Raw genomic sequence first — 20,073 nt, 5'->3', positions numbered from 1 at the left:
CCACCCATCACAGGACCCTAGGATTATGACTTGAGCCAAAGGCAGATGCTTAACAACTAAGCCACCCAGGCGCCCCAAGCATTTCCACACATTTTATATTAGCTTGTCAATTTCTGCAAAAAATCCTGCTGAGATTTTGTTTGGGACTCTGTTGAATCTATAAGTCAATTTGTGGAGAACTGACAACCATATTTAGTCTTCTCATTGAACATGGTATTTTTATTCATTTACTTAGGTCTTTTAAAATTAATCTCATCAATATTTTATAGATCTCACACATATTTTATTTTTCACATTTCTATTTAATTTTATCCCCAGATGTTTAGTCTTTGAGGTCCTTGTAATTTTTTTAAATTTTATTTTCTAAATGCGGTACATGCAACAGATTTTTTTTTTTTTTAGAAGATTTGTTTATTTGAGAGACAGAGAGAGAAAGTGTGTGGTGGGGAGGGGCAGAGGGGGAGAGAGAGAATCCCAAGCAGACTTGGTATTGAGTATGGAGCCCAATGTGGGGCACAATCTAACAACCCTGAGATTATGACCTAAACTGAAACAAGAGTTGGACGCTCAACCTACTGTAGCACACAGGTGCCCCCATTGCAACTGATTTTTATAAAATGGCCTTGTATACAGTTACTTTGTTAAGTTCACTGGTTAGTTCTAGTAGTTTTGTCAATCCCTTACGATTTTCTCTGTATATGAGCATATTATCTGCAAAGAAAGACAGTTTTACTTTTTTAAAATATATTTTTATTTTTTTAAAAAGATTTTATTTATCTATTTGAAAGAGAGAGAGTGAGAGAGCATAAGCAGGGGGAGGGGGAAAAGCAGACTTCCCTCCTGAGCAGGGAGTCTAATGTGGGGCTCCATCTCAGGATCCTGGGATCATGACCTGAGCCCAAAGCAGTTGCTTAACTGCCTGAGCCACCCAGGTGCCCCTATTTCTGTTTTTCTAAAGTTTATATCTTCCAAATATTTTTCTTACTATATCACACTGGCTAAACCTCCAACACAACGTTGACCAAAGGGGTTAGAGCACACATCCTTACCTTGTTCCTGACATTGGTAAACTGTCTACGGCCATACCACCCTGAACACACACGATCTCGTCTGATATATTATATATTATATATTGTATTATATTACAAGAGAATATAATTAGAGAAACTTGCCTAACTTCAGTGTTGGTATCAGAGTCTGAAAAACTAATTTTAAAACAAGGCTGTTAAGACAGCAACATTAAAATGGAATTTCTTTAAATAGCCACAATTCTATTTCTCTTTGTAGTATACTCTTTTTGGTATTAAGTGTGGTATTAGTTATAGGTTTCTTACATGTGCTCTTTTATCAGTCTGAGGAATTTCCCTCCTATTTCTAATTTGTTGAGAAATTTTTTAAAATCACAAATTGGTGAACTTTGTTTTCTCTGCATTATTGAGATGATCATGTGGCTTTTCCCTTTTGGTCTACTAATACAGTTAATCATACCAACTGATTGTCAAGTATTTCACCACAAGTACATTCTTGGGGAGGGCGAACTTTGATCATAGAATATACTATTCATTTTTATATGGCTAGCTTTGATTTGCTAATATTTTGTTTAATATTTTTTGTCTATGTACATAAAAGTCTATAATGTTCTTTATTTGTAATGTCATTGTATATTTTTAATATCAGGGTTATGTTGGCTTCATACAATGTATTTGGAAAATTCCATCTTCTTTTTTAGTAAAAGTTTTTGTGAGATTGATATTATTTCTTCCTTAAGTATTTGATAGATTTCACTGGTGAAGCCATGCAGGCCTAGAGTTTTCCATGTACAAAGGTCCTTAATTACAAATTCCATTTATTTAACAGATGGTGGGTTATTGAAATATGCTGTTACTTCTTGTGGTCATTTTTGTTAATTTATGTTTATCAAGAAATTTTCCCATTTCATCTAAGCCATCAAAGGTATCGGCATAAACTCTACAGACATAAAGTAAAATGTCTTAAATATCCTTTAAAAAAATGTTTTAATTAACATATAATGTATTATTTGCCTCAGGGGTACAGTCTTAAATGTCCTTTTAAAGTCTGTAGGATCAATAATGATATCCTCTCTTTCGTTCTTGATATTTGTAATCTGTGTTCTCTCTCTCTTTTTAAAATCAGTATAGCTAGGGGTTTATCAATTATGTAATATATATGTATTTTTCTTCCTTCATACATTCCTATCTCAGTAACAAACCACTGTACACAAAGTCCACTGTCTCTTCAAGTATGGCGTGAACAGGAACTCTTTCCCAGTCTTGTTCTTGCCTGTGCCTTTGCAGCTGGCAAAGAATAGGAGCTGAGTGAATATTGTTGAATGAAATAACCATGATATTGAATGAAATAGACAAAAAAAATTTTTAACAATCAAACCACCAACTGATGACTGAATTTAAATAAGAGCTTTAAGGTATTTTCAACTTTAACATAAAAACACAGGCATAGTTTACAAATGGTGAAAACTATAACATATCTATTAAAAGTTTTAAAGTAAAAACAGTTTTCCCTAATAACCTTTATGCTAGATTGCAAGAAAAACTCAAGTGATCAAAATCAATATAGTTGAGAGAATAAACTATTGGAATAGAAACCTCTTTTAGAATAAGAATAAAGAGCTAAAGAGGCGCCTGGGTGGCTCAGTGGGTTGGGCCTCTGCCTTCCGCTCAGGTCATGATCCCAGAGTCCTGGGATAGAGCCCCCCTCATTGCATTGGGCTCTCTGCTCAGCAGGCAGCCTGCTTCCTCCTCTCTCTCTGCTTGCTTCTCTGCCTACTTGTGATCTCTGTCTGTCAAATAAATAAATAAAATCTTTAAAAAAAAAAGAATAAAGAGCTAAAAAAAATTGCTGTCACCCAACAGATGGCTAAATGCACATTTTCAGAACCTCTTAACCACCCACCAAGCACTCATGTAACAAGAAATGCAAATAGAAGTGCCTGCTCTCTTTCTGTAAACCCTACCTTGGGTCACTTCAGACCTTCAAGTGGCTCCTCTCTCACTGCCAACCACCACTTTCCCATTTTAAGATGCCACTAGGTCAGTGCTTACATGGAGTCAGGTGCCCATTTTCCTCCCTTTCTAAGACACCGCAACTAATACTTAATGAAACATGATGTTTTTCTTTCAGATACTCTTCATATACTCAGTTTTATAAGTTCTAAGATCCTTATTCTAATATTTACGTTATTTCTCTCATTTTGTTAAACTAGTTCTGAGTTCTAAGTATGTGAACGTGCTAATTGATAATATTTTCAAAATTATATTTTTCATTGAAATATTATTGACATACATTATATTAGTTTCAGGTGTACCATATAATGATTTCACATTTGTATACATTGGTAAATGATCACAACAATTAAGTCCATTTCCACCTGTCATGATACAAAATTTATGAATTTTTTTTTCTTGTGATGAGAACTTTTAAAATTTGCTTTCATAGTAAATTTCAAATTTGAACTACAACAGTATTGGCCACAGTGCCCACATTGTACATTACATCCCCATGACTTATTTACTTTATAACTGGAAGTGTGTATCTCTTGATCCCCTTCACCCATTTCACATACCCTACAAACCTGTCCCCTCTGGCAACCACCAATCTGTTCTCTATATCCATGAGTTTTGTTTTGTTTTTTAGATTCCACATATAAGTGAAATCATATGGTTTTTGTCTTTCTCTAACTTTTTTTTTAAAGATTTTATTTATTTATTTGACAGAGATCACAAGTAGGCAGAGAGGCAGGCAGAGAGAGAGAAGGAGAAACAGGCGTCCCACTGAGCAGAGAGCCAGATGCAGGGCTCAGTCCCAGGCCCCTGGGATCACAACCTGAGCCAAAGGTAGAGGCTTTAACCCACTGAACCAAGCAGGAGCCCCTGTCTAACTTATTTCACTTAGCATAATGGGTACATCCATGCTATCACAAATGGCAAGATTTCATTCTTTTTTATGTCTTAGTAGTATTCTATTGTGTATAGGTATGTGTGTTTACGTATCACATCTTTATCTATTTATCCATCAATGGACACTTGGGTTGTTTCCCTATCTTGGCTATTGTAAATAATGCTGCAATAAACATAGAAGTGCATATATATATTTTTTGAATTAACGTTTTAGTTTTCTTTGAATATATACCCAGAAGCAGAATTACTGGATCATAGGTTGTTCTAATTTTTTGAGGAACTTCCATACTGCTTTCCATAGTGCCTATACAAATTTACATTCCCCCCAATAGCACATGAGGGTTTCCTTTATTTCACTGTGGTTTTGATTTGCATTTCCCTGATGATGAGTGATGGTCGGCATCTCTTCTTGTACCTGTTAGCTAACATTTTCTTTGGAAAAATATCTATTCAGATACTCTGCCCACTTTTTAATTGGAATGTTGTTGTTGTTGAGTTGTATGAGTTCTTTACATATTTTAGATATTAATCCCTTATTAGACATATGATTTGCAATATCCTTTCCCATTCAGTACACTGCCTTTTCATTTCGTTAATAGTTTCCTTCAATGTGCAGAAGCTTTTTTAATTTGATGTAGTCCCATTTGTTTATTTTTGCTTTTGCTGTTCTTGCTTTGGGGGTAGATCCAAAAAAACATCACCAAGGCCAATGTCAAGGAGCAAACCTCTTATGTTTTCTTCAGGAGTTTTATTATTTCAGGTCTTACATTCAAGTGTTTAATTCATTTTGAATTAATTTTTGTGTATGGTATAAGATAGTGGGCCAGTTTCATTCTTTTACAAGTAGCTGTCCAGCTTTCCCAACACCATTTATGGAAGAGGTTTCCCTTTCCTCATTGTATATTATTATCTCCTTTGTCATAAATTAATTAATTGATCATATAAGCATGGGTTTCTTTCTGGGCTCTCTATTCTGTTCCATTGAACTGAGTGTCTGTTTTATTGGTAATACCACCCTGTTTTGATTACTATGGTTTTGTAATATAGCCTGAAATCAAAAAGTGTAATGACTCCAGCTTGTTCTTCCCCAAGATTGCTTTGGTTATTTGGGATCTATTGTGGTTCCATACAAATTTTAGAAAGTTTGTTCTATTTCTGTGAAAAATGCCTTCGGTATTTTAATAGGAGGTTACACATAAATCTATAGATTGCTCTGGAAATGCGGACATCTTAGCAATATTAATTCTTCCAGTCCACGAGTATGTAATCTTTCCATTTATTTGTGTCTTCTTCAATGTCTTGTGGTTTCAGTGTATAGGTCTTGCACTTCCTTGGCTAAATTTATTCCTAGATATTTTTTTTATTTTTAATGCAATTGCAAATGGGTTTTTCTTAATTTCTCTTTTTGATAGTTCATTGTTAGTATATAAAAATGCAACACATTTTTGCATTTTGATTTTGTACCCTGCAATTTTACTGAATTCATATATTGGATCTAACAGATTTTTGGTGAAATCTTTAGGGCTTTCTATATATAAAATCATGTCATCTGCAAATACTGACGGTTTTACTCTTTCCTTTCAAATTTGGATGTCTTTCTTCTTATTGATTCAAAGTTATGACTAAGATTTCTAATATAATTATGTTGAATAAAAGTGGTGAGAGTGGGGATCTTCTTTCTGATCATAAAGGAAAAGGTTTCAGATTTTCAGATTTTTGCCACTGAGTATAGTGTTAGCTGAGAGCTTGTCTTATATGGAATTTATTATGCTGAGGTATGTTCCATCTATACCCACTTCACTGAGTTGTTTTTTTAAAAATAATAAATGGATGTTAAATTTTGTTAAGTGTTTTGTGCATTTATTCAGATGATATGATTTTTACCCTTCATTTTTTAGTGTGGTGTGTCACATTAATTGATTTATGGATCTTGAAACATCCTTGCATCCCTGTAATAAATCCTACTTGCTCATGGTTTATGATCATTTTAATGTGTTGCTGAATTCAGTTTGCTAAGATTTTATTGAAGATTTTGCATCTATGTTCAACAGTGATATTGGCCTGTAATTTTCTCTTTTTGTGGTGTCCTTGTCTGATTTTGGTATCATAGTAATACTGGCCTCTAAACATGAATTTTTTTTCCATTTTTATAATTTTTATTTTTTATAAACATATATTTTTATCCCCAGGGGTACAGGTCTGTGAATCACCAGGTTTACACACTTCACAGCACTCACCAAAGCACATACCCTCCCCAATGTCCATAACCCCACCCCCTTCTCCCAAACCCCCTCCCCCCAGAAACCCTCAGTTTGTTTTGTGAGATCAAGAGTCACTTATGGTTTGTCTCCCTCCCAATCTCCCTAAACATGAATTTAGAAGCATTCCCCTCTCATTAATTTTTTTAAAAAGTTTGGAAAAGATAGTATTAAATTTTTGAGCATTTGGTAGGAATAACCAGTGAAACCGCTTGCTCTTAAACTTTTATTTGTTGGGCATTTTTTGATTACTGATTCAATCTATTTGCTTTCAATCAGTTTATTCAAATTTTCTATTTTTTTCAAGATTTTGTATGTTTCTAGAAATTTATCCATTTCTTCTAGAATGTCCAATTTTTTGGCATATAATCATTTGTAGTAGTCTCTTATGATCCTTTGTAGTTCCTTGGTATCAGTTGTAACTTCTCTTTCATTTCTGATTTTATTTCAGCCCCTTTCTCATTTCCCCTTAGTGAGTCTAGTTAAAGGTTTGCCAATTTTATCTTTTCGAAGAACCAGGTTTTAATTCCATTGATCTTTTCCATTGCATTTTTAGTCCTTATTTCATTTATTTGTTTTATTATTTCCTTCCTCCTACCAATACTGGGCTTCTTTCGCTCTTTTCCCAGTTCCCCAAGGCATAATGTTAGATTGTTTATTTGAGGCTCTTTTGTTTCTTGAGGTAGGCCTGTATTGCTATAAACTTTCCTCTTAGAGCTTTTGCTGCATCTCATAGATTTTGGTATATTAAATGTCCAGTTTCATTTGTTTCAAGGTATTTTTTTAAATTCTTCTTTGATTTCTTCATTGACCCATTGGTTGTTCAGTAGCATGACCTAATCTCCACATATTTGTGATTTTTCCAGCTTTCTATGTGTAATTGACTTCTAGTGCCATACCATTGTGATTGGAAAAGATGCTTGACATGATTTCAACCTTCTTGAATTTACTGAGCCTTGTTTTGTGGCCTACCATATGGTCTACCCTGAACAATATGTATACTTAGATTCCATACATCCTCAAGAAGAATGTGTGTACTGCAGGTTGGATGTATATACCTATTAAGTCCATCTGACCAAATATGTCATTTAATGCTGATATTTCCTTATTGATTTTCTGCCTGGATCATCTATCCATTGATATAAGTGATATTAAAGTCCCCTAACATTATTGTATTGGTGTCAGTTTCTCCTGTAAATCTGTTAATATTCATTTTATATACTTAGGTTATATATTAGGTGCTCCTAATGGCTGCATAAATATTAACAAGTGTGATATCTTCTTGCTGGAGTGATCCCTTTATCATTATGTAATACCCATCTTTGTCTTTTATTACAATTTTTGTTTTAATGGGTTTTTTTGCTATCCTAGATTTCTTTTGGTTTCCATTTGCATGAAACAGCTTGATTCCATCCCTTCATTTTCAGTATGTTGTGTCCTTGCATCTGAAGTGAGTTTTTTGAAGGCAGCATATAAATGGGTTTTGGTTTTTCTTGTTTGTTGTTTGTTTGTTTTTGATAGGTCTTGTTTTTTAATCCATTTAGCTACTCTGTGTCTTCTGTTCAGAGAATTTGTTTCATTTACATTTAAGTAATTATTGATAGGTATGTAATTATTGCCATTTTATTAACTGTTTTCCACCTATTTCTCTCTGTCCCATTGTCCTCTTGCTTTCTTCCTTTGTGGTTTAATGATTTTCTGTAGTGTTACGCCTAGGTTCCTTTCTCATTTTATTTTCTATGTATCTACTATAAGTTTTTGCTTTGTGGTTATACCCTAACAGTCTACTTTACAACAAGATAAGAGCAACTTAAGTTTGGACACATTCTGAAACTCTACCATTTTACCCCTCTTCCCCAAGTTTTATGTTTTTGATGTAACATTTTTTCATCTTTTTTATTTTGTGTGTCCTTTAGTCATTATAGGTATAGTTATTTTTACTACTTTTGTCTTTTGACTTTCACATTAGCTTTGTAAGTGACTGATTCACTACATTTACCTTTACCAGTGAGAGTTTTACTTTCACATGTTTTATTGTTACTAATTAGTACCCTTTCTTTTCAGCTTAAAGAAGCCCTTTTAACATTTCTCGTAAGGCTGGTTTAGTGTTGATGGATTCCTTTGGCTTTTGTTTGTCTAGACAGCTCTTTATCTCTTCTTCAATTCTGAATGACAACCTTTCTTGGTAGAGTATTCTTGGTTAGAATTTTTTTCCCTTTTAGCATTTTAAATATATCATGTTACTCCCATCTGGTCTGTAATGTATTGGCTGAAAAATCTGATAGTCTTATGGGGGTTCCCTTCTTTGGAACAAGTTGTTTTTCTCTGAATGCTTCAACAGCTTAATTTTCTAAAAAATTATTATTAAATAAACTTTGAGTCCTAGCCCAAATTAATAGAAATTAGTGAGGTTTGGTCTTTACTAAGCACTTGTAGTTGACTTGTGAAGCATGCACAAGCTATATGAAAGTGTTTATGAAAATTGCATTTCATATTGTTTTCATAATTTACTCCAAAATAAAGTCTTCTCACTGTTTAAATTACCACTGTTGCTTAAGTACAAATTCCAATTATTTTTAAAGTCTGTTGAACCCACTGTTTTCAACAGTGTTTGACAAATACCTATGTCATCTGATACAAAATTATGATAGATAGATAGATAGATAGATAGGAAGAAGGAAAGAAAGAAAGAAATTTCCCCATCTTCTCTGAGGCTTATTTTCCATATCTATAAATGGGATTAATAATATACATCTTCCAGATCACAAAGAGGGTCAAATGAAGTTAACTATGAGGGCCCCCTATAAATTAGGATGCATTAAATTTTGGGTAATACTGGTATAAATATTGAACAGTATACAATAAAGAGCCCTTACACAAAGTATTTGGTGTTCACAAAAGCTTAACCTCCTATTTTGCAATAGTCATACTCTTGTTTACAGGAAATGTGTCAATCTCACCGTCCTAGTGATTTCATATGTTCTTGTTATTTAGACTATTCTGATATTTTAAATCATTTTTCCTTTATACTGTGGAAAACGTATCATTGAATACATTTTCTGGAGCGTAAACACCTTGTGATTTTCTGTTCCCTCAGCACTTTTAATTCTGCTATGATAGCACCTCTCACACCTCCCATCTCCTCCACCAGACCCATAGTAGAGCTCGATTTACCAAGAAAGGTAGTGTTCTCTACCAGTTTTTAAATTTCACACACAAAAACAGTATTCACAGATATACAAGTGAAAATTTACCACAATGAATAAGTCTCTCTCTCTCTCTCTTTTTTTAGAAACTTGATACTGAAAAAATTATCAGCTTTATGAGGGGAATATTTTGAAGACTGCATGATCCACAAACAACTTTTTCTTCTTTTTTTTTAGAGAAAGAGAGAGCGTGATGGGGGCAGGGAGGTGAGCAGAGGGAGAGAAAGAATCTTAAGTAGGCTCCATATCAGCACAGAGCCTGATGCTAGCTGGGCTCAATCTCACAACCCTGAGATCATGCCTGTGCCAAAATCAAGAGTTGAACACTTAACTGACAGCTACCCAGGCACACTCTCCCACCCCAAATGACATTTTAATCTTTCTCTACACATGACAATTTATTTCTTTAATAAGGCAGTTTTAGTTATTTATCCCAAGACCATGGATTTATCCCAAGACCATGGTTATCCATGGATTTCTCATTTACAAAATAATTATAAACCAGTATTTCCTAAAATCTACCCAAAGGAAAAGATGCTCCAGAAAAAAGGGCCTGTAATCTAATAAATATATAAATGCCACAACCTATATTCACCTTCTTAGAAACCCAAAATGGCCCTTGGTATCTCTGATCCATAACTTCTTTATAGGTATATGAGTGTTGTACTACTCTCCTAATTTCTTATATGTTTAAAATATTTTGTAACTTAAGAAAATCTGTGCCTCTGTTTTTAACCAGAATTTCCCCAAGTTATTTAAGCTCAGTGTCCTTTTCTCCTCCTTCTGGATATCCCCCCAATAACAGAAGCAAATAGGTACAAGACTTTAAAGGTACACTTTAGGCTATACATCCCCATCTACTGAAAAAACAAAGAATGACTTCTTCACCAAACAAAAGTACAACAGGTCCTGAACAGAAATGCAGAGGATGATGGGAAGGGCAAACACACACCTCAGAGATTCTTAGCTATTTGCAAGTTAGAGGTGGTAGAAGATGACATCACTGTATTTCTACCGCAGCTTTTAACAGCACACATTGTATATGGTAAGCTTCTTCTCGCCCCTTTGGATTGTAGCCAGATTTACTTCAATATAAGAGCTATAGATCTGAACAGACTGATGAACCTAAGAGATAGAACACCTCTATCCTTTTTGCACAAGTTGATAAATGACTCACAGCTTCCTGAGATGAAAAGGAAGATTCAAGCTCACCACACATACAACGAAACACCAGAGAGTTCAGATGAACAAAGTCACTTCAGGAAGTAGATTTTTAAATATCTCCATAGCATGAAATAAAGAGAAATTTGTAATAGTCACAATAACTGTGGGATTTGAGATCCTTGAGGAAAATTTTACAAAAGATTCCTTTCTGAAAGCGTAAAGGAAATAAGCTGCCATCCATATCAAATTTCAGGAGCTCTTTGGGTCATTTTCAATAATAATAGGCAACGACAAGACAATATTATCCCAATTTCATAGATGCTAACACTGAAGCATAGAGACATTAAACAACCTGATAAGCCATGCAACTATTAAGGGGAGATGGTAGAATTTGAACCCAGAGTCTGTTGTATCCCTTCTGGATCTACAGAGAAGTAACAGTGGGGTGAGGGGCAGCCAGCAGGATCACCTGCTTTGACTCAAGCCTGTTCTCTCCCACGTCACTAATGAGCCCACAATGAAGGTCAGTCACACTAATGGACTATAATTATTCTGTCTGCAGGTTTTATAAAATCATATTTCAAGGCACACAGCCTCTTTAAAAATGGGGTTTAATTTAAAATGTTGCAGCACTTTCAACATTCACTTATTTTGACGAGCCATCCCCAATTAGTCTGAATCAAGGAGATTTTACTTTCACTTAACCTTCCATTATGACAAGAACTTAAGGAAAGCAAGTGTGTCACTGGTAACTGTTGGGCATAGCGTCAAGATAACACACTCTAAGTTAGTCCTCACAGAGCAACAGACAAGCAGGATCCTTTTATTCTCTTTGTACCTCAAGGCCCCACGGAGTTCTACAGGATAAACATACCCCTTTTGTATGTTATTGCAAACTTTTTACCCTGAAAGTACAGACCTGCCTTCAAAACTCAAGTTGAGCCTCTTTCCCCTGTATATAAACTGTAACACTGGATTTTCTAAAAACAGTATTCTCAATGAAGTGTAAAAATTTAATCACTCTAATTCTACTGCATATATCTCAGTTATATCCTGTTCCGCTTTGTCCAGTTAGTAAGAACAACCCAAGGTTATTTGCCAGGTTCAGTGATTTTAAACTCATGCTTAGACTAGCTACTCAGAAATCACCTCCTGGCCAAACCATAACATCTTCTTCATACAGATTGTTTGGCTATAATTGTTTTAGGGTATATATCAAAATTACATCCATTGTGGTAGCCAAATAAGGTCTCTCAGTAGATCTAATCTTGGTGTTAGGGATAAGGAGGGAAAAGGAATTAGAACTTCTTTATAGACAATCTGGCAGGAATTTATTAGACTTTGGGCTCCCTGAAGGTAGGTCTTATCATCCACTGTGGGAATGAGGTAAAGGAGCATGGACAAGCAAACCAAAGGAAGTCATCCTTCTTTCAATGATACGGATTTGGATGGGCTAGAAGGCTGGTTATGAGAGCCTCGGAATATTCTCAAATATTTCAGAAATCCTAATGGAAACTATACATTTACCGTAAAATGAGATTGCACAGGGCAACTGAAAGGTCAAGTTTCTTCTACTTTACCACACTTGGTCGCTGTGAGAAGACCAGCTGTTCCATGTAGGTCAGAAGGTAGGGACGAAAATGCTCCCATGCTTCTCCTCTCCGAGCCCTTCTTGGATGGAAGACACAGTAATCTGACCGGGCCAGACTTACAAATGAATGGGGTCTCTATATTTTAAGAAATCAAACACACACAGGGCTGTAGGTTTCTGTCTGACTCCTTGCAAAGAGGTGGGATAAGAAGATTGGGGGTAAGGCTTGACTTCTCACTTTTCCTCCTCTTTCTTCTAATGCTTCCATAGTCAACTGGTAGTAAAATTGTGGTGGAGGAGGCGAGGTCCCATTTGAGGGCTGAGTACACATGTCCGTTGGAAACTGCACAGAGGACTGGCCTGGGCAGGATTCCCAGGAGGGGGGGGGGGCTGCCCATCCTATCACATGCTACCACAGCCACAGTGAGGCCACCTCTACCTGAGGCACTTTATCTAGGAGGAACATTCTAAAAATAGAAGTCGATAAGCAGTGACAGACCACTTCAGAAAGCTGTGACTTCTCTAGCCACAGTTCTGAGGCAGTGAACTGCAGAACATTCTGAGGCCCAAGAAACTAACCCAGAAAGGAAGGCCGTAACTTTGGGTTGGCAGACCAGGGTGCTAATCCTGGCCCCACCAAACTTGCTAAGCAACCCTCTCAGGACAAGGCATTCCACCTTTCATGGTCTCGGTGCCTTCAGTGGTCAAACGAGGGTATTGGATTACTAGATAATCTCTGTTTCCCTTCCAACTCCAGCAGTCTACATTTCAGTGAATGACAACTTTGTCTGGTATCTTAAGCACATGCTTTTCCCTCGAGCCAAGACAGACCATTTGCAAGACACATGCTTGTTAGCAAATTGGAATTCAGTGTTTGCTGCACAGACCCTGCCAAAGGATTCTTAAAGTCATCTGATATTCAAGATATAGTCTAATAGATGAGTTAACCATCCCTGAAGAGCTGGCACATAGAAAGCAGATTCCATTCAATTAATATTTATTGAGCACCCAAAGTGGGAACTTAGACATATATTATCTCATTTAAAAGTCTTTCTTCACAGTTTTTCAAAAGATGCAATTTTGATAGAAGCACTAGCAGTCTTCCATGTTCAGTGTTTTCTTAAGTGTATTATGCCACTAAATTATCAATCCCTTCAGATGCTTCCATTCTTTTTTTTTTTTTAAAGATTTTATTTATTTAGTCAGAGAGAGAGAGAGAGAGAGAGAGCGCGCGCAAGCACAGGCAGACAGAGTGGCAGGCAGAGTCAGAGGGAGAAGCAGGCTCCCCGTGGAGCAAGGAGCCCGATGTGGGACTCGATCCCAGGACACTGGGATCATGACCTGAGCCGAAGGCAGTGGCTTAACCAACTGAGCCACCCAGGCGTCCCCAGATGCTTCCATTCTTATCCTTACACTAATATACAGCATCCCAGAGCACAACCCTTGGCCTTATCATCTCTACTCCTACTATTTTGTTTCATTGAATAACAACTTACTAGGGAATCCTTCCTCCATTCGGCAGTGTTCTTGTATTTTTTAAATTAAACTCTGGATAAGGATATTGTTTACTATTCTACTTAGTATTTCTTATATAGGAGCCCCTAGGAGGTTCACATTTTGAGGGGAGTGGAAAGTAGAATCTTGCCACTGCAGATAAATATGTAAGCCTCCTTTGATCAGGAATTGAAAACTGTAATACGAAGTTTCTCTTGTTATCTCATTTAAAGTCTAAATTAGTGTCCATTATAACAATTGAGCAATATATCCCAGATACTTCAAAGCATCTAATCCTCAACCTCCTTAGCCATCACTAGTCCTCCTGGAAGTAAATGGGCAAGTAAATTATGGGAAATTCCAGTATAGTGACTAAAAGCACAGGCCATGGATACGAACCTGTGGCTACACTATGTCAGGTGTGGTATTTCACTTCTGAGTCAGTGTCCTCAGTTGTGGAGAATGGGGTCATACTGATTACCAAGTCATCGTTTCTAATGAGATCCTCCTTCACACAAAGCATTTACTATAGTTATTGGCTCATAAATATTTGGCAAATATGCATTTGAATGCATACAAATGATATTTTGGAATCCAAACGGCCCTGCATTTTATTCCCATTCTTTTATTGACTTTATTGGTTAACTCTTTGTTTTCTCCAATCCATTGATCTATGGCCTTTTCACTATCCCTCACCGCTCCCCCCGCCCCGTCCTTACTTCTCTTAAATCCGATAGCCCATCATTAGAGTCACAGCTGTGCCAACTTCCTCAACAATATGTTCTTCTCTTTCTTTCCATTGCTCACCCACCTGGCAAAACCCTATCCCTACTGAATCCTGCTGTCTACGTTGTCTGCAAAGAAACAGTATAGTATAAGGCATATGGGTGGTAGCACTGAAGTTCAGCTTTCCAGGGTTCAAACACCTGCTCTGCCACCCAATACCTGTATATCGTTAAGTTGCTTATCACTTCCATAAAATGAGGATTATAGTAATAATGCCTGACTCCTGAATATTTAATAAGGTTGGAATGACAGTATACACTTGGACTTGTACTGACCATAGTAGGCACTCAATAAACGTTATTTATTATTATTGTTCCATGCGTGAGTCAGTGGAATGAATCTGGAAAAAAATCACATACCTAGACAGGCTGCTTGCACCATAAATGGAAAACCATTGACATCAGATTGTCCCTGATACTATCTGGAAACTCTACTGCTTTCTCAGTATGTTTGCTCTCCTACTCTCCCACAGCACTGTGTCATGCCTTCAACTCTTACTTCAACTCTCCTCCACTCTCAGCTGATGGCCCCCCATCACCCCCCTGCTGCATGGGGAAAATAGAAGCCATAGACAAATATGTCACCTGACTGTCATCCAATATACAACTGCCCACATCTGGGCCTGTCTTCTCCACCTTCTCTTTAATTCAGTGGAAGAAAGTTTCCTTGCTTCTGTCAAAGGCCAACCCCTGTACTTGGGTTACAGATCTCCTCCACTGTGACTTTCCCAAGAATTTTCCTCACCCTCCTCCGAGGCGTGTGTGTGTGTGTGTGTGTGTATAAATATATATATCTCCTGAAAATCTTCCATTAAGTGGAACTCATAACCCACTCCTAACAATAGAATATAGCAAAAATGATGGAGTATTGTTCCTGTTATTAGAGGGAATTAATTATATGAGACTTTAACTTGCTAAGACAGGCGCTAAGATTCCCCTTGCTGGCTTGATGAAGTAAGAGGTCATGTTGTGGAAGCACAAGTAACAGGGGAGCAGAGGTGGGGGAAAGTGTATTTTGGAGCTGAGGGCAACCTTCAGGCAAAAGCCAGCAAGAAGCTGGGACCCTCAGACCTAGATGCAGGAGAATGAATTCTGCTCACAACCTCAATACACCTGTAGGTGCGTTCTTCCCCAGTTAGGACTTCTGATAAAAAAACAGCTGGTTTAACACCTTGATTGCAACCATGTGAGACTCAGCAACAGACCAGTTAAGTGGAACCTCGACTCCTAACCCACAGACTACTGCAAGCCAAAAAGTCTGTAGTAATTTGGTACACAGCAGTAGAAAATGAAGGCATCTGCCAGACGCACCAGAAAATTCCCATAATGCTATAGTACCTAGAGTCTACTGTATCCTATCTTTAAAAAAAAAAAAATCTAGACTATATGCCCTCTAGGTATTCCCCCTTCTCTCTGCTCTTTTCCAACAAAACTTGTTAAAATAGTTTTTCATATGTCTCACTATGTCCTCAACTCCCATTCATTGCTCTGCCCGCTGTATTTACATCACTGTCTTCACATTCTTTTGTCAAGAATACTGATACGTTTCACATTATTTTATCTAAGTGGATACGTCTCTATGCTTATCTTATTCAACATCCCAGTAGTATTTAACACAGCTCACCACTCTCTACCTTTAGGATGATTTCCTCCCTTGGCTTACAGGACTTTCATTCTCTAGTTTTCCTTCGACTTGTCTGGCTGCTGCTTCAAGTCCAGCTTTGCTGGCTTCTCCTCCTACACCCAAACTTGAACAAGGCTATGCCCAAGTCTGGCTCACGGCTCTCCTCTCTGGACCTACTGCACTCCCTTCCTAGTCCCCAGCTTTAAATGATTATCAACATGCTGCTGACTCCCAGATTTTTCTCTCTAGCCCTGACCTCTCCCCCCAGCTCCACAACCTACAGCCAGCTGCTTAATTACATTCCCATTTACATGCCTAATTGTCATCTCAGACTTAACACGTCCAGGAAGAACACTTGATTTTTCCTTCACAAAAATCTGTTGTGTCCCCAGTTCTCCCAATCTCAGCAAATGGCACATTCAGAAAACCTTTACAGTGGGGCTTCTCACTCCTTTACCATCCTCCCCTAATCCATCAGCAAGTCCTTACACGTCAATCTTCACAACAGATCCTGAATTTGTCTCCTCCTTTCTAACTCCATTCCTGTCAGCCTAGTCTAAGCTGCCCTCCGCTCCCACCTTGGTTACAGCAACAACCGCCTAACGGTCTCCCTGATTCTCCTTGCTGTCGTCTACAATCCATACAACAGCAATTATTTTTTTTTTTTTTGAGTATACAAATCACCTTGTATGCCTTTACAGCCTAAGACTTCCCAAAGACTTCATATTCTACTTCGAAAAGCCCACGAAGCCCTAGGTTGCTGGCTCCTACCTGCCTCGTTGACAGAGCTCCTACCTCCCAAGTTCTAGCCATCCTCATCTCTTTATCCCTCCCACCTCAGGACTTTGGCAATTGTTATTCCCTCCAATGGACAGATCTTCCCAAACTACATGTCTCAGGTCTCAGATCAAATGTCCCCTCCTAAGGGAGGTCTACCCCATAGTAGCCTTCTCTTCTTCCTCCTAGACTCTTACAATATCAAGCACCACACTTATTTGTTTGATTATTGCTATGACTCCTCCTACTAGGTTTGAGCATCTGGAAGGTGCCCACTGCTATGTTCTAGAATAGCACCTGGCACCCAGGAGATGCTCAATAAATATTTGAATAAATGAATGCATACGTATATTCAGAAGTTGTTGATATTTTATATGCATTAGAATAAAATGATCTGCTATATTCCATTAGAAAATCTCTTCAGATCCAGTGTCAAGATGTCATTCAAGCAGTAAAAAGTGAAAAGAATTATACCTCAAACTATTCATTACATACATTACTAAAAAGCTGTGGGCCCAAGAAATGTTATGAAATGAAACCGATTTTTTAAAAAAGTTAACAGAAATCTGTTTGGAGATGTGAATAATCTTTTTTGATAATGTGAATTACCACACCCTGTTATCCTGTTTCTATAGGTTTGATTTTTTTTCCCTACATTGGGTTTACTTTGATCACACAGCATAAATTATGATTTTTCTGTCACAAACTATAAGCCACAAGACATATTTTCAGTATTGCTGGAAAAAAACACTAAGGAATCACTGCTCTCCTTACTCAGTATCACTGATGCCATGTGACTTAATTCTAAACCCAGTTATATCTTGTAGCCATACAATGCAGGCTTTTTAGCAGACGGTGGTAATGAGAGTGCTCTCGGTTTGGATTCCAACACGCAACTGTCAAAAAATATCATCCCCAATGACTACTTGCTGAAAATTTCTCACTCCTAGAGCTGGTACTTCCAGGGTGGTCTAGGAAAGAAACTTGTGCCTATGTCTATTCTGGGGATTTTCTAAATGCTGATGTTTAGCATTTCTTTGGAATTGCAATTTCATGCTTTGAGGAGTTTTTTCCTTTTCCCCAAGCCCCAGGAGATAAACAGTCTCTATTAAGCTCACTTGTTTATGTATTTCTTTTTCTTCCTGATATACCACTATCCTCTGAAAATTCCAGTAAATAGTTGATTTTAAGAACCGCTTTCGAGAAAAAGCACTAACTTCATCGCCTACCACTTGCTGCCCTCAAAACTTCTTAGCAACATACACTGTGCATGAACCTCAACGTGGTTTGCTTTGTCCAATCGCATGCCTGAAAGCCCAGCCAGTCAGTTGTGTAATAATAAACCCCTTATCTCCTGAAGATACACAAACGGAAAGATCTCCCAGTGCTTCAGTGCACAAGAGACTTCACTAGAATTCTCAGCAGAAACTCACATCCATTTTAAATGCCAAATAACCTCCACTTTTCCCGATTTCCCCCCCCCCCCCAAATCTGCAATTCTGAGGAGGGGGAAAAAAACCCAAATGCTAAACAATGTCGAGTTTAAAGAGGGGAGTTGGGGGGGGGGCGCGGGCATTCCCAAAAGCTGCCAGCAAAATGCATTTAGAAACCAAGGGCTTGGTTTCTCGCTTTGGGTTTAGAGGTTGCCTTACAAACATCTGTGATGGAAACTCATCAACAATTGTTCTTGGATGAAGAAGGGATTGAAAGGTTGACAAGAGAGAAGCTGCTTGCTAGTTTCAGTAAGCTTGACTAGCCCTCAAAAATAGGGAGGACACTCCTGCTTCCTCTGCGAAGAATAAAATCTCACCCCCTCTTACCTCGCGCGTCCCCACCGGGCGCAAACCCGCGCCTACGTCGTCCCATCTCCAAGTTCCCCACCTCGCTAGGGAGAAGTGTCCTTTCCCTGCACCCACGCGAGACAACAAACCCGACCCGGCCTTTGAGGAATGGGGCAGCGACCGCCTCGGAAAGGTGCTGGGGGCCCGAGGTGTGAGCTCATCAGTTTCCTCGCTCCGCCGCCGGCGCCGCCTGACACACCCCTCCCGGCCCGGCCTCCACCGGTCGCCAGTCCCCGGCCTCAGCCCGCGCCTCGCCCGGGGGCCCGGGCCCGTCTCTCTCCCGGGGCTGGCGGGTCCCGCGCGCGCCGCCGTGCCCAGCACGCACCTTCAACGCGCCCCGGGCCGGGCCCTTGGGGACCGCACGGCCGGGGCCGAGGGGCATGAAGCGCTCCTCGCTGTCCTCCTCGTCGTCGTCGCCGTCCACCACCTCGACGACCACCTCCTCGTCTTCGTCTTCCTCGTCGTCATCCTCCTCCTCCGCGCCCCCTCGGGGCTTCTCCTCCACCCGCCCGAGCCCCCTCCGCCGCCTGCTCCCGCCTTCCTCGTCCTCGTCTTCCTCCCCCAGAAGCAGCAGCACAGGCGACGAGGCGGCGGCGGCCCCGGCGGCCCGAGGGGGGCCGGTCCCGGCGCTGCGCGGTGGCGGCAGCGGCGGCCTCCAGCTCTCCGGGGCCGGGGCCGGGGCCGGAGCCAGGGCCGGGGCCGGGGCTGGGGCCGCGGCCGGGCCCGGGCCGAGCGGTGGGAGGCCGGGCAAGGTGCCTTCCCTGGCAGGCGCGGGTCCGGGCGCCTGCAACGCGGCGCCCCCCCGGCGGCTGCCCAGGCTGGAGCGCTTGGCTAGACGCCGCGCCTGCATGCCTGACCGCGGGCTGCCAGCCGCGGCGCGGAGCCGGAGAGTTTGTCACCTCCTCCTCCTCCTCTTCCTCCCCTGGGCGGCCGCTGTGGTCGCAGGCGCCCCGGGCGCGGGGCTGCGGGGGGCTGCGGGGGGCTGCGGGAGCCGCCTCCCCGGGCTTGTGGCTGCCACTGGCTGCAGAGGCGCGGGCGCCGCCTTCGCTGGACCGGCCCGCGGGGACGCCGGCGGCCGGCGGCTACGGCGGGGCGGCGCGGCGGCCGCGGGCGGGGGTGGGTGTGAGCGAGCGGCGCGCTGCCGCCTCCGCCGCCGCCGCCGCCGCCGCCGCCGCCGCTACCGCCCCGGAGCCGCGGGCCGCGCTGCGCTCCATGCGGCCGGCGGCCGGGCCCGCGCGCGCCTCTCCCGGCCCGCTGCGCCCGCGCGGTCCTGGCCTACAGCTGCCGTCCCTCCGCGCGAGCTGTTTGTGTTGTGTGTTTTCCACCACCGCCCCCCTCTTCGCGAGCCATTCCTCGCAGCTCTCCGGTCCCCCCGTTCAGACAAAACCCGGACTGGAT

At 40.3% G+C, this 20,073-nt stretch overlaps 1 protein-coding gene across 1 annotated transcript in view; it reads right to left on the bottom strand.

The window, feature by feature from the left end:
• Positions 1–19,822, bottom strand: part of ZNF704 (zinc finger protein 704) — a 235,561-nt gene extending 215,739 nt beyond the window's left edge. The window contains exon 1 of the mRNA XM_045063173.1: positions 19,001–19,822. Within this exon, the coding sequence (XP_044919108.1) occupies positions 19,001–19,525 (525 nt within the window). The 5' untranslated portion in view covers positions 19,526–19,822. The remainder of the gene's footprint in view (positions 1–19,000) is intronic.
• Between the last annotated feature and the right edge of the window lie 251 nt (positions 19,823–20,073).

The sequence above is a fragment of the Mustela putorius genome, unplaced genomic scaffold, assembly GCF_011764305.1.
Source record: "Mustela putorius furo isolate JIRA1106 unplaced genomic scaffold, ASM1176430v1.1 tig00003846_pilon_pilon_pilon, whole genome shotgun sequence".
NCBI lineage: Eukaryota > Metazoa > Chordata > Mammalia > Carnivora > Mustelidae > Mustela > Mustela putorius.
The sequence above is the reverse complement of the archived record's forward strand: the minus strand, read 5'-3'. Positions and strand labels throughout refer to the sequence as shown.